The sequence below is a fragment of the Telopea speciosissima genome, chromosome 5 (genome assembly GCF_018873765.1).
Source record: "Telopea speciosissima isolate NSW1024214 ecotype Mountain lineage chromosome 5, Tspe_v1, whole genome shotgun sequence".
Classification (NCBI taxonomy): domain Eukaryota; kingdom Viridiplantae; phylum Streptophyta; class Magnoliopsida; order Proteales; family Proteaceae; genus Telopea; species Telopea speciosissima.
Genome location: NC_057920.1, coordinates 8,763,002 through 8,777,776, shown reverse-complemented (window position 1 = coordinate 8,777,776; position 14,775 = coordinate 8,763,002). Strand labels below are relative to the sequence as shown.

Here is a 14,775-nt window from a genome sequence, read left to right as displayed (position 1 = left end):
GTCATGAGAACTGCCAAGGTACTCCAATGAACTCTGATCCAAATATCCAATGGCCTTGTGTTTCGATTCCTTCTGGTAAGTTGATCCTTCATAACTGGTCATCTAGTACTGTTAATATTCAGATTCACAGATGCAGGACTTTGTCACATGTTACCAATGACCAACAAATCATGTTTTCTAGAGGATAAAAACAAATGAAGAAGGTTCACTATTTGCAGATACCATCAGACTGATGGAACTTTGAATACTGGATTCCTGACAACTCTTGCGGACCGAATGGCTTTTGCATCAACTGTAGTTATTATTTGAGGTACCGACACTCCACCAGAAATTACAATTTCTGCACCATGTGCAAAACCAAAAAACCAAACTAATGTTAGAATCCAAAAGTTGGATAAGACCCATTATCATAGATTGGCTTAGACTCTCACCAATCCCTTCTCGTACAGATAAATTTGGCCTCATAATATCCTTTGAGCTGATGAGAAAAACATCTCCAACATATAGGTGGTTTGAGGGTACAAAAACACAGCAAAGCTCCTCTTCGCCATCACTCATCTGGAGGATCACTGTTGATGTGATGAAGGCAAAGGCATATTCTCCAACACGTGGATGTTTTATGATAGCCACTTCCTTGAAGGCATGGGAGTTCTGATCTGCAACAGTGCTATATAATGTTCCAGACTATAGTATTACAAGTTCAGATTATGGAGAAAATTGAATATATTCACCTGGTGATACTGCTGCACTTATTTGCTTTGAGGCAGAATAAATGTAACTTATGAATGGCATTTTCTTAATGAACCATTCACCCAAACCAAGAACAGAAGCTCCCAACCATGAAGACATGAACACACCAATTAAGAAGATAAAAGTGATTGAAGTGATGAATCCAAGACCTGTAAATTGACCATATTATAAGCAAGATAAAGGTATACCCAAAAGGTCCACATTTCTGAGAGTGCAGATTGTACCAAATACAATCTTTTTCATTTAACTGATAGAATCTTAGGAAGGTGAGTTGATAATGATTATGTTAAAGACCATGACTACGCTGCTTTACATCACATTGGAGTGATCTGTGCCCTAAATGACAGACCATAGGCCAACAATTTGGTTATCCATCCAACCATCCACTTGCCATATCCATGTATGTCTTTTCTACCCCACTTGTAGTCATCGAGGCTCTGTTTGGTTGCAACTTGCAAGTAGAAGGAAGTGAAATCATTTCTTAAAAGAAAAAGGAAAGTTTTGTAATCAATTATTGTATAACCAGATTAAAACTCGTACCATATTTGGTAAATAAAATTTCCAAATGTAAAATTTATTTTTTCAAATCAAAGGAATTTAACGGCAAAGTAAACTGAAATTAATAACCAAATTTGGTATGTTTTGGAGTTGGTTACACTATCATGTAAGGTAATGATTACAAAAGTTACCACTTTGGTATTGATTTGATTTCACTTCCTTTCCTTGCAACCTAACGGAGCCATAATAATGGTTCTTCTAAACCAAGATAATGCACCAAAATGCAACTAATTACATGACCCTGAATTACTTATGAATAATGAAATATTTAGAAATTATTACTGTCTGAATGAAATTTTCATTATGACTTTAAATTCTTAAATATTATAAATTATTATTGTTAGAATAAGGTCTCATTTGGAGGACTATATAAATTGCAACCTTGTATTGGAAAATTTGATATTGTTAGGCTGATGGAATGCACGTACCAAATGTATTGATCCCCAGATGATGGTAGATTGGGGAGAAGAATCCATCTACAAAGTGAATGAACCACCAAGTGATGTAGAATGTGATGGCTATAGGAAGAAGTATGACACTGCAAACAATGTAGACTTATCATCAAAGAGGTTTAAATTTCTTATTTGAGTAAATACACTATTATGGGATTATGTTTGAAGGATTAAAAGCAACTGTGAACCCATGATTTATACCTACTCTCTCTCTCTCTCTCTCTCTTCTTGTGTGTGTGTAAAAGTCACTGGGTAGTTAGGTAACCACTTGGTGTTCATAAAAAATATCCAGAACTTTGTTGGCCAAAATGCCCCTTATAAGAGAGGATGTCACCCAAATTTTAGGTGGTTACTTAACAATGATGTAGAATCATTTATTTGCAATTCAGAAGCACCATAGTATGCTATGTGGTGCTTCCTTCACCATAGAGCAGAACAGCACTAGTTTAAAAGGGAGAAGAGCTAGGAGATGGGTTCTTAATTATCACTTATTTAATTTTTATTTGAGGTTGCTATGAGGACGGGCCTTGGTGCAACGGTAAGGTTGCTCCATTGTGACCAAGTGGTCATGGGTTTGAGTCTGGAAACAGCCTCTCTGCGAAAGCAGGGGTAAGGCTGTGTACATTATGACCCTCCCCAGACCCTGCAGTGGCGGGAGCCTCGTGCACTGGGTACGCCCTTTTATTTATTTATTTTTGAGTCAAAGTTGGTGTTAAATAGTTATGTCCTGTTAATTTAAGTTAAAAAGGCCATTTGCAATTAGATAAGTTGCTAAGAATTCAAGTAGAGCAATGCATATCATTGAGAAAGTGTTGGGGGCTGGCAACTTCATCCATTTAATTTGCTTTTATTTAAATTGCTATTGAATAACTTAGATTGGATATGTTTCAGTGTTTCTGACATTGTTATTTAGGTCAAGTAGGTGCTTAAAAAACCCAGGAGTCTAAAAGAGAGCTAATTGGGCATTTTCTTTTTTAATTGATAGAAAGGTATTCTCCTCTTCCCCCCTGCTGTACTGGCTAGAAGAACAGCATTGCTATTAATCACGACCAATGAATGATGTGGGTGCGAAGATCATGAAAAAACTTCTACAAGAATTCACAATGACGGAATTATATAATTGCAACTCCGATAGAAATCTCATATGAACCAAAACAATGTCTACAGATCTTCAAATTACAGTTCCCCAAACAACAAAAAGTATTCCATTGGAATCCCAGCCTATTTTCATCTCTTTTGATAAAATGTCAAAAGTTTTTAGCTTTCTTCAGACACATGAAGGCCTAAAATATGCAAGAAGTCTGCATAAACATGTCAGATTTGGAATTCTGAAAAGTGAAATTCAGGTCCAGAAGCTTCAATAGCTCCCCCCCCCCCTCTAATGGGGGACCGGGAAAGGAGAAAGGAAAAGCTAGAATGAAATCAGAATTGCAGGGGGAAAGAGAAGAAACCGTGAGAAGAAACAGTAGAAGAAGAAGAAGGGGGGGGGGGGGGAGGAGTGCACACGCACACAGCCTGATGCAGGAGAATCTTGGACCGGGCCGACCCAATTGGTTCACTACCTTGGACCGACCTAAACCCAGTTGAATGGGTACAGTTTGAGTGTTTGGATCAAGTAGGATTTTAGGAAGTTTATTTTATTTGGGAAATTATTATGTATTCTTTATTTTAAGGTTGTTATTAGACCCGTAGGGAAATTTCCAATTTGAGTTTTATTGGGTTTCTATATTAGTTAGACTAGTTTTAGTAAGTAACTAGGAGTCTTTACTTTTGGGTTTTATAAATAGATGTGTAACCAATGTATTGGACAAATTATTGAAGCCTAAGGTTGTGATGCACCCAATTGGTTCACTACATTGGACCGACCCAAACCTAGTCGAACTGGGTCCAGTTTGAGTGTTTGGATCTAGTAGGATCTTAGGAAGTTTATTTTATTTGGGAAAGTATTATGTAATCTTTTATTTTAAGGTTGTTATTAGACACTTGGGGAAATTTCCAATTTGAGTTTTATTGGGTTTTTATTTTAGTTAGTCTAGTTTTAGTAAGTAATTAGGAGTCTTTATTTTTGGGTTTTATAAATAGATGTGTAACCAACGTATTGGACAGATTATTGAAGAATGAATTGAAGCCTAAGGCTGTGTGTGTGTGCACTCCTTCCCCCCCACCCCCTCAAAGGCCTAGCCCTTGTTAAGGGAGCCTTTTCTTTCCAGTAGCTCTCTAAGGCCATGGGAAATTGTTTTTAACCAGCAAATGATGCACCTTTGGTTAAGTTCTCATAAAGTGGTTGCCCCCTATGCAAAGATCAGATACTTTAATGCTTGCTGTCATAATCATAATCTAAATGTTATTACCAAAGCCACATGATATAAACGTTGAATTCTTGAAACAATACATTTATAGCTATGTCATCTACGATCTACCCACAAAGATAGTACAGTGGAAAGTCATAAGAAGAGTCCCATACTAAGCTTCAACTTGAAACCATTGTTCAAAGGGAAAAAACCTTTGCAGCTTATTCTCAAGATATACCAATAAGCAATAAGGATTGGTTTAGGAAACAGGTAAAACTAAAAAAGAATACCCCCTTCCAAACCTTGAAAAAAAAAGAGAAAGAGATAACAACAAGAACTTACCATCCTGTCATAAACTTTTTCGAAGCCCAGCTACGGATGACTTTATAAAATGCCTAAACAAGCAAATAAAGATACTAAATCATTTCTATCATAATTTGGATGCAATCATAATCTTCACTTAAGAAGCAACAAAAACCAACTGGCAAGAGCAGAATAAAAAAGTAAAGTAGTCAAGCATGTTTTCTCTAACACAGCTGCAACTTCAACCTGGTCTTCAATATTGAACTGTAAGTATTGCAATCATGGTTCCATTAGTACTTAATTACAAGTCCATGAATAACTGACTTACATTCTGTTGGGCTGGTGGGGTGACCAACACTGCCTAGTCCACGGAGTGAGGTCCAATCTTCAATTAAGATTGAGAGACGAATTACTGTACAATCATTGTGATTTGATTCCCAAATCCAAGCCCCCTTGTGTACCCTTCTCTCTCCCTCATCCTCTTGCTTGGATCCCCACTACTTTCTTGATAGACATCAACTCCTTTATAAGAATCCTCATTCACTCTTGGAAGACTTCAAATCTTGGAGGCTCATGATATCGATACCTACGGATCGGTCGTATCGGGTTGGATGAGACGATTTCTCCCCCAAGATTCCTATACCCTTTTTTTTACTATTTTTACCTCCCTGTTTTTGTACCACCGATCCGACTGATTCCTATATCCATGTCTCCACCTCTTGGAAAACTCCACTTCTTGGAGACTCCACCTCTTGGAAGACTCCACTCTTTTGAAGACTTCACTACTTGGAGGACCCCACCCTCTTCCCACTCTCTTGGAAGATTTTACCTCTTTGACGACTCCACTCTCTTCCACTTTCTTGGAGGACTCCACCTTCTTGAAGACTTCGCATCTTGGAAGACTTCACTCTTTCTCCATTGAAGACCCTAATGAACAACCCATCTAGACAGTTGATTCAAACCCAACAATCTTCAACTTAACTTTTATTATAGTCACCCACCTTGAAGATCTGCCGGAAAAATCTGAAATGACATCCAATGGTTCAGATAAAAGAAACAAACCTAACACTCTCCACTTTGGATTTATCACAACCACCTTGAGGATTTGCTGAAATACATGAAGTTCGTTGATCCACATCTCTCTATTGTGAGATGTTTGCCCTAATGTAATCCATGTTGACCTCATTCTTCACCCTAAGCTGCTAGTCCCTCGAATGAACGACTACTCCTAGTTGCGGCTTGGACCCTACGCTGCTAGTCCCTTAAATGAACAACTTGCCCTAGTCGTGGCTTGGACCCATCTTCACGCCCGTTGAAGCCCAACTTCAACTCCATTGTTCACCCTGCACACCCTTAGTGCTAGTCCCTCGAAATGAAAAACACTTCATCATCGTGGTATGAACCCATCACACTGGCCAAAACATCTATCTTTCTTCCTTCTTTGTGGCTTGAGTGTTCCCTTGCTTGAGGACACAACTCATCATTCAAGATCCAAGTTGCTCGACACCTGCCTTTGTGTTCCTCCAGCACATATGCTATCAAGGAGCATCTAACAAACTTTATAATGCATACCCCTCTAGTACCTCAACCACTATTTTTACCCTGAGGCAGCTGTCCACGTCCTTCTTGTACAATTGTATGTTTTCAGATTAGGGCGGCATTCAAGTTCTAGTACCTTGACTTTGTTTTCACCCTATATCGAGGAAAAAAATTGTGTGCTTCCCATTAACCTGGACTGCCAACCTCAATCTTTGTTGTCAACCTATAGCTCTGATACCACTTGTTGGGCTGGTGGGGTTGTTTGACAATATTGCTTACATCCACGCAGTGAGATCCAATCTTCAACTAAGATCAAGAGAAGAAATATATTACAATCCTTGCAATTTGATTCCCAAACTCAACCCCCCTATACATATTAGGAATTAACAATGTAGTAGAACAACGATTGGCAAAAGAAAAATGAAAAAGAATGACACACACATAGAACACAAAGATTTATGTGGTTCACCCAAGATGGGCTATGTCCACAGTCGAGCGATAAACCAGAGCTTCCTATTCTGTTGAAAGTACAAAACCCTAACTCACACCTTCTTATGAGATAACACCCTATATATAGCGTTTTGCCACATTACAATCTAGAGAAACCCTAATCGCCGAAAGTACAAAATTACTCCCAATATAAATCCTAATCCCCAAATGAGCAGTTGATATCTTGGATGAAGTAGATCTTCCTATCGAGTGTAGTGCCTTTAGGCTGGAAGAACTCCTAAAAACAGTCAACCTAATCTAATAGATGAATATCAAGATATGATAGGTCTCCAAAATTAATAAGTAGAATCCATAATAGCAACTCACAGACAGAGCAATCCAGCTTTTGGATCAGCTCGGTATCACCATTGAAGGAAGCCTCCGAAAGGGGGTTTTCTACTGTCAAAATTCAGGCTGGATCTAGTGGTTCGATCCGGAGAATAAAGAGCTTGAAGTTCTCAGAAATGGAGCATTATCCAGTGAACCTGCTGGATGTGATTTTCAGTCTTCCACCAGCTATTGTTGAAGCAGCCACAAAACAGTCTTCTCAGGGTCCAGCAGCAACAAAGGCCTTCGATTGCCTCTCAGATGATGGGTATTCCACAGAACAGTAAAATAGGAACTTGAGGAATCAATTAAAAGAGGAAGAACATTGGGGGGGGGGGGATATGACCAAGGCCTCTCACCTATGGCCTTGGTCTTTCTCTCACAGACCTCAAGGAATCCCTCCTTCACTGTATCTCAAAACCATGGTTAAAAATCAAACTTTCATTAATGTATCAAATCGTATGGAGCACTAAAGGTCTTACAAACATATAAGGTCTAGACCAAATTAACTCAGGTCTAGACCTGGTTGGACTAGCTCGATGGGCTGGCTGAAATTCTGTATTGGTTCTCCTTTTCTTCTTCATGCTTCGTTTACATCAACTCTTTCCCACTTAAAAGAAACTCGACCTCGAGTTTTATAGAATTTAGGGATGAGCTTGGCGTGGTGCATGTCCAATTTCAGACCGAAATAGTATTTTGGCAACTCACGAACATGAGGAATGAAATCTTCACGTCGTGGCTCTTTCTCTTTGAAAAACTCAGATGGAATCACGAACTCTACATGCTCAACATCTAGGTCAATCTCAGTAATGAATGGTGCATCAGTAAAGTCTTCCTTAGTTGTTTCATCAATCACCACTTCAATTATATTGTCAAGTTCCTCATCATCCACTGCTTCAACTTTGCTTGCTTCAAACTCTTTAATGTAAGCCTTGACAGTAGGAACATTAAAGACTGGCTCTTCCTTGATGACACAAGTTGTTGGAATATTTCAACATTGACCTCGACATTAGGTTCCTTTGCTTCAAAAAAAGGTCTCTTCTCTTCCCAAGGAGGTGTTATACATGATTCTAGGGCGCCCAAATGTTGCTGCATTTGAGCCATTTGTTTATCCAGCTTAATTAGACCCCTAAGAACATAATTATGAACCTTTTGGGTGCCGGCCATGTCAGAGAGACTTAATTCACAGCTGGCCATGTTGGCTTTGATACCAAAATGACGTAAGGCTAAGTCTCAAGTAGGCAACTATCAACCCAACCTACAATAGGACCTTCCAATAGCCTTCAAAGATGTCTCAGTAGCCTCCAAACAGTAGCACAATTGCATGTTATGAAAATAGAAACTAAGAAGAAGAGAAGGTAGAGAAGAAGGGGATATGACCAAAGCCTCTCACCTATGGCCTTGGTCTGTCTCTCACAAACCTCAAGGACTCTCTCCTTCATTGTATCTCACAGCCATTTTTAAAAACCAAACGTTCATTAATTCATGAAATCGTATGGAGCACTAAAGGCTCTTACAAATATATAATGTTTGCATAAAAAAGGAAATAAGCTAAGGAGTCCCACGCATGGTGTGGGTAAAAAAAAAAAAAGGTGTGGGTTACCTTGTACAATAAGTCATGTAATAAAGAAAGAAATACAACTGAAATCTAATTAATATCTAGTAATTGAAATAGTAACTAAATAAATAGTAAGTAAGAAAATAGCAACTAAGGCAGTCTTGACAACTCCAAGTCTTCTAGAAGATGCTCCACACAATCGCAGCCTATACTCCCAAGATATTCTCCATGAAAACAGTAACCTTGCCCCCCTTAGAATATGCCCATCGAACCCATCAAAGGACCAGGCCAAACCAGACCAGATTAACTCAGGTCTGGACCAGGTTGGACTAGCTCGATGGGCTGGCTGAAATTCTGTTTTGGTCCTTGTTTTCTTCTTCATGCTTCGCTCTACATCTTAGAAGAGTCCACCTTGTTAAAGACCTCACCTCTTGGAAGAGTCCACTCTCTTCTACTTTCTTGGAAGACTCCACCTTTTTGAAGACTTCACATCTTGGAAGACTCCACTCTTTCTCCATTAGAAGGCCCTAAAGGACAATCCATCCTACCGTTGACACACCCATGCAATTGGTCTAATACTTATAGTTGTCTTTACTCATTTGCTTTCCATTTTCTGTTTTATATATATGGTAAGTGTTAAAAATTTATGCTTTCACAAGAACCAGATCACAGTTAGTATTCAATATGTAACAAAAACTCATGATTGTATTATTTTCCATCATAGTGGCCATCACCATCATCATCATCACGTAGGGTATAGAACTCTCTATGGTTCTTCATTAAGCTAGAATGATATGCTCTTTCTACCACAACGGTCAAGGAATGAGTACCAACATAAAAGAAGTGCTCTGTTTCTCTGACCTGAATGGTGCTTTGAATGTCCACAGGACTTTCACGGCAGACAATGAACTAGGAGTAGAGAAACCAACAAACATTTGCAGATTGTACTTGAAGGTTTCAAGCATTCTTTTGTTTACCTAATATGTTTTTAAAGTGCAGACACGAATCGATGGATGATGAAATCTCTAAATTTCTAGAGAGATAAGAGATAGATCTACCAAATGAATGCAATGCAACTTACAAACAAAAGCTTGTTCCAGAGGAGATGCGAATCCTAAACAATGTCAATTTACAAGCGTAAACAGTTCTCCAACCCAGTCATGTAGACCTCCCAAAACAAATGGTCTGCATTAGAATTTTACAGCTAAAACCTCGAATAACATAGAAAACAAGAAAGCTGTGGACGAAGGGGAAGAAACAGATATTTCCCTAACAAATTTAGAAGATTGATAGATGAAACATTCAAAGAGAAAGGACAGCTACAAGAAATCCCTAGAAAATGTATCAAATTGAGCGAATGAAGATATGGAGAAAGAAACGATTTCCAGACCTCTCTTCCAGTGTGATGAGACAAAGAAACGGGAGGAGAAGTCGGTCTCGACGACGAAGATTTGGAGCCTCCACCATCTTCTGCAATGCCTCCTGCTACGGGAATCAAAAGCTCTCGATCTCTCTCCCTCTCTCTCGTCGCCATCTTTTTCACTCTTTTGAGTTGTGGACGTTTCTCTCTCTCTCTCGCTTCCAGTCCCTCTCTCTGCGCGTAAGTAACTGAATAATAAAGAGAATTTTACTTAGACACCCCTAGACTATGGCCTAATTATTTACTATCATCAATGTTTCAAACAATTACTTGAAACCCCCTAAAACCAGACGGTGTTAGTATACTGTTAGTGTTTAATTGAAAATGTCCATTTTACCCTTATCACCTATTCAATAGAAAATAGTAAACTGGACAGAGTTACCCCCTTCTCCTTCCCCTCCCTCATGCAACCCCACCGCCCCTACCCCGTACTGATTTCAAACCCTAATCAATTTCAGAAAATTTCTATTTTCTCAAACAAATTTCAAATCAAAATAACCCAAAACCACCTATTCGATTTTTTAACCGATTTCAGAAAATTTCTCTTTTTTTTTTTTCCTCGTTCCTTCTCAAGTTCTCTTTCTATTTATGTTGTATCTTACAGTCACTACTACTCTGGGTTGTTTCTTCCTTTGAGGAAATTATAACTCAGAATCAGTAAAAGCTGTGAAGATTTGCATTGATGGTGATATAATTTTGTCCACCCAATTCAAGAAATCTGCAATTCAATATTTACAACTATTCAGATTTGCGGTCTTTCAAAATCACTCAAGGAAAAAATAACAAGATAAAAGAAAACCCCAATTTATTCTAAAAGTTTTGTTGGATTATCCCTTTGGGGCAAACCATTGTACCAGTAGGTCAGTAGCAGATCTTTGGATTATCTATTTGAGATTTTAAAGAGCTTTCTACACATACCAAGAGATCCCCAATTGTGATTTCAAAAAATTTCCTTTTGGGCAAGGATGCCCTAATGGTTTTTGAAACAGCAGTCATGACTGTCATTCTTTTTTTTTGGTTGCAGGAGAAGAGGAGGGGGTAAATTTGTAACTTCACTACACATTAAGGGTAGTTTAGGCATTATAAAAAATTTAACCGATGATATCATCACTAAGTTAACACACTTGACCTACTTGAAAGAAATGATAAACTGTAGGGGGTATTTAAATAATTATTTGAAAAATTAGAGAGAATAAGTAATTAGGCCATAATTTAGGGGTGTCCAAATAATTTTTTTAATAATAAATATAAGAGAAAATTACATATCCCTCCCTTGTGCTTTACTATAATTATACGTTCCTGCTCTTAATTTTCCCACCTTACATACGATTCCTCTATAATTTTCCAAAAATTACTAATTCCTCCCCTATCGTTGGCATCTATCTGTTAAGTGCTGATGTGGTGTAGTTAAATTTTTTATAATGCCCAAACTAACCCTGAGCCCTTGTGCTATGACCCTTTTACCTTTTTGATTAAAAACGATCTTCATCTTTTCTTCTTCTTCTTCCTGTAACCCCACCCACCCCCACCCCCCCCTACCCCACCCCCCCCTCTGCAATCCCGGCCCATTGTCGACTGCATCACTGACTTCGCTGCCACTTCCCTCAGTGATCAAGATACCCCATATCTCTACATCTTCAAAGTTAGCCAAAGGTAGGCCATCCAAAAAGAAAGAAAACCAAGCACAGAGCTGAGATCCCTCTACAAAAAAAAACTCACAAACCCATCTGACTTTTTTCATTTCTAATAAAAACCCTACTCTCCAAACCACTCAAGAAACCAGCCATGATTTGAGCAAGGCCACCTGCAGATCGATTTTATCGCAAAACCCTTTTGCCTCCTCTCCTTCCCTCTGTTCCTCTTAGCAATATATACACAAAGATAATCCATCCATTGACTATGAAGCTTAACTAATTACCATATAATTTTCTCCACCGAGCAAAGTAAGGTAAGACAGTTGAATGGATGTTATGGGTTTCATTTACAGTTTAAAAAAGAGAAACTTTATCCTTTTTTCACATATCTTCAATATTCCTCAGAGGGAAATTTGATTTTGGACCTCCAAAACCATTCTTTCAAGCCTTTTATACGCTTGGATGGGCAAAATCCAGCATATGAACATGAGAATGGCTGCCATGGCTAATCCCAGAAGTTGCAGAAACTGAAAAAACCCCATCTCTCTACCTCTCTCTTTCTATATTTCCTCTCTATTTACAGCTTCAAAGTTGATTGATTCTAAGGGGGGAGAGCAAAAGGTATTTATAGATGGAAATTGGGGGTTCAAGAATGTTGGGAGGAGGGGAAAAGATTTTGTCCCACGTGGAGATTTAGAGGCAGATCAGGAGCTGCAAAGACTACAGTTAGGTAACCAAGAGCAACAACCCGTGTTCCAGAGAAAAAGTGATGAGAACCTTCCTAGGGCATATGCCGGTGAATACTAAATCCAACGGGTTCCTGAGAAAATGGTTCCAGTGCCAACAGCAGTTCCAGCGACAATGTCGATTCCGACGGCCTAAACTCAGCTTCTGCTCAACTTAAGCAGAATTTCTACCAAAACATCTACCTCAATGTTGAAAAATATGTTCGTAGTTTTGTTGAAAAGAAGTTCAATGAAGCTGATATGGTGGCGGTGGAAGTGGTGGTGGTGGAGGAGGAGGCAGCGGTTGTAGTGATGGCGGTGGTGGTGGTAGTGGTGCGGCGGCGGTGGAGGAGGAAAGAAGTGGTGTTTTAAGGTTGAAGATGATGAAAAGGGTATCATTGTAATTCTACTTGTGGTGTTTTAGAATAAGGGTAATATTATCTTTTCAAATCATTAACTAACAATATCTTAACGCCGTCAGCCATAAGGGGTCAAAATGTAAAGTGGGAAAATCAAGAAGAGGAATGTATAATTAAGGCAAAGTACAGGGGAGGGATACGTAATTTATTTTCCCTAAATATAATATTGCGAGGAACACTCGGACATTGTAACTGAAAATCAATCGCTCTTTTCAGCGCCAAGAACCCACATCGGAATCGCCGGGTTGACTCGGAACATTCCTCCGTCATTCCATCAATGCTCCCTGAATCGTTGCAGGTAGCGAGTCATCTAATCTAACTGGATCAAGGAAAATGGGTTGGGGGGCCAAGGCTCAGCCTAGGCCTGTTTAAGAATTTTATGGGCCTTGGTCCATTGAATTTCTGGAGCCCAGGGTTGTTAAACCCATGCTCTTTGAAGAAAATCAGATTGATGCTCTTACAGTCAGAGGGTTTTAAAACACGGAATCGGGGATGGAATTGGTCACTAGTGATTCTAATCTGGATCGTAATCATCGGATAGGAATCGGCCCGAATCGATGGTCAAGAACCCTAGAATTGGTTCTTAGATCCAAAAACAATGAATTTTTAGGATTTTTGAGTGTGAATAGGCCATGTTGGATTGGTGGAAATTGGGATCAGTCATGGCTGATTCCGATCTAATCAACTGATTTACCGAACCGATTTCTGGTTCTTAAAACCCTGCTCACAGCGAAGGTTTTTCTATTGTAAGCGAAGCAACTTTTTCTCCACAAAACAGAAAGGAATAGCTCTCTAAAGGACACGGAGCAAGCCATGGAACTATTTTTAAGTAAAAGCAAAACTGAATAATTTAATAAACAGTTTCACATGTCGAAAACCAAAACTATTTATAAATGGTTTTGATTTAATCGATTTTTAAGATTTTTTTAATTTTTTTATTCAAATTTCAAATGGTTACTTTCCATTACATGTCTAGTTTTTTTTGTTTTTATTTAAAAATTTTATTGAAATAGATATATGAATTCAAATCTTATATGTTTTCTATAAATAGTTGTTTATTTATATCATTAAATATTTATTAATTATTCATTGTAACCATTAATGATTAATTATTACCATTACATATTACTAATATTTGTTTTGGCTTAAACGATGTACCATCGATTTAAACGGTTTAATTCAAACCATTTAACTAAATGGTCTCACTTTTAAAATTAAAACTGAACCTTTTATTAAATGATTTTTACGGTTTCGATGTAAATGATTTGATTCGGTTTCTGTAAATGGCTCGGTTTGATTTTGGTACCCCTACTGTCTATGGTAGTTTGGTGAAACTTTAACTTCTATACTTGGAGTCTTGGATGATAGATAGTGGAGGATGTGACGCAGGCTTGGAACTTGATTAGATAGGTATAGTAGCACAACCTTGTCTTCACCAAGCATGGGCGCATCTTCTTGAACACTATTGTGCCGACAATGTTTTCCTGTATGGAAATCTTGGAGATCCAAAAGAAAAAATATCCCTACCTCAATCAAATCAGTATCATATAACTTACTTTTCTTGAATGTTATTGATCCATTTGAAAATTGGACCAAGTTTTCCTTAAGCCACGAAGAAGGAATTCACAGTAGTTGTGCTTGAATGGGTGTCTTGGAACTGTAAAAAATATTTTAGACGTTCAACATATAGAACGAAGTAATGATAACTTTAGATTCATCGGTGAAACCTTCTATATTCAAGTATGCATGCAAATATACTAAACTTCTTTTGCCCACAAAGGTTTCAAAACACGGAATCAGGATCGAATCAGTCTGTGGATCTGGATTGGAATAAGCCACAATCGATCTGAAAACTCAACAATTCTAGGATTATGGAATTGGTTTGACAGCAACAGAATGATTTATCCCTTTACATGTGGAGTTATCAGATTGAACTGAAACATGAATAAGTGATAAGCTCAACGCGTCCATCAACTTTGAGCCCTATCTGAATTGCCACTGGCCTGTGCTGGATTGGATTTCACACTCAAGCCAGAAAGCTACCTCATCCATGATCCATGAGAAAAGAAGCTACTTTCTATCGTTCTGGGCCATTGTTTTCTCTGAAAACCGAGAAACCAAAGCTAACCTCCCTGTCTTATTCTTACATACCACATCCACTGTTAAGACTTAAAAAAGTCAGTGAATGTAAAATGATTTTCATTCTTCTCTAGGAATGATTTCTTGTATAATGTCTTTGAGTTCCCTGTCAACTTCAAAATGAGAATAACAACATTTTTTTAAGGCAAAACAATTGAACTGTGTGTAAGA

The 14,775-nt window shown here is 38.3% G+C and overlaps 1 protein-coding gene across 1 annotated transcript; it reads right to left on the bottom strand.

Moving 5' to 3' along the window:
- LOC122661055 (protein LIKE COV 1-like) lies at positions 1–9,846 on the bottom strand. Its single transcript, XM_043856367.1, has 6 exons — positions 9,658–9,846; positions 4,394–4,446; positions 1,737–1,846; positions 732–899; positions 432–656; positions 1–340 (listed from the first exon to the last, which is right to left on the bottom strand). The coding sequence occupies exons 1-6, from the start codon at positions 9,799–9,801 to the stop codon at positions 225–227; spliced, it is 816 nt and encodes a 271-aa protein (XP_043712302.1). The 5' UTR covers positions 9,802–9,846; the 3' UTR covers positions 1–224.
- Between the last annotated feature and the right edge of the window lie 4,929 nt (positions 9,847–14,775).

Bases quoted from the DNA above. Each gene is read 5' to 3' on its own strand.
- LOC122661055 (XM_043856367.1), bottom strand. From the start codon at position 9,801: ATGGCGACGAGAGAGAGGGAGAGAGATCGAGAGCTTTTGATTCCCGTA. The intron at 4,447-9,657 runs GTCTGGAAATCG...TTGCTTGTTTAG, and splicing joins CTCATCACACTGGAAGAGAG to GCATTTTATAAAGTCATCCG. The intron at 1,847-4,393 runs GTAAGTTCTTGT...CATTGTTTGCAG, and splicing joins AAAAAGTTTATGACAGGATG to TGTCATACTTCTTCCTATAG.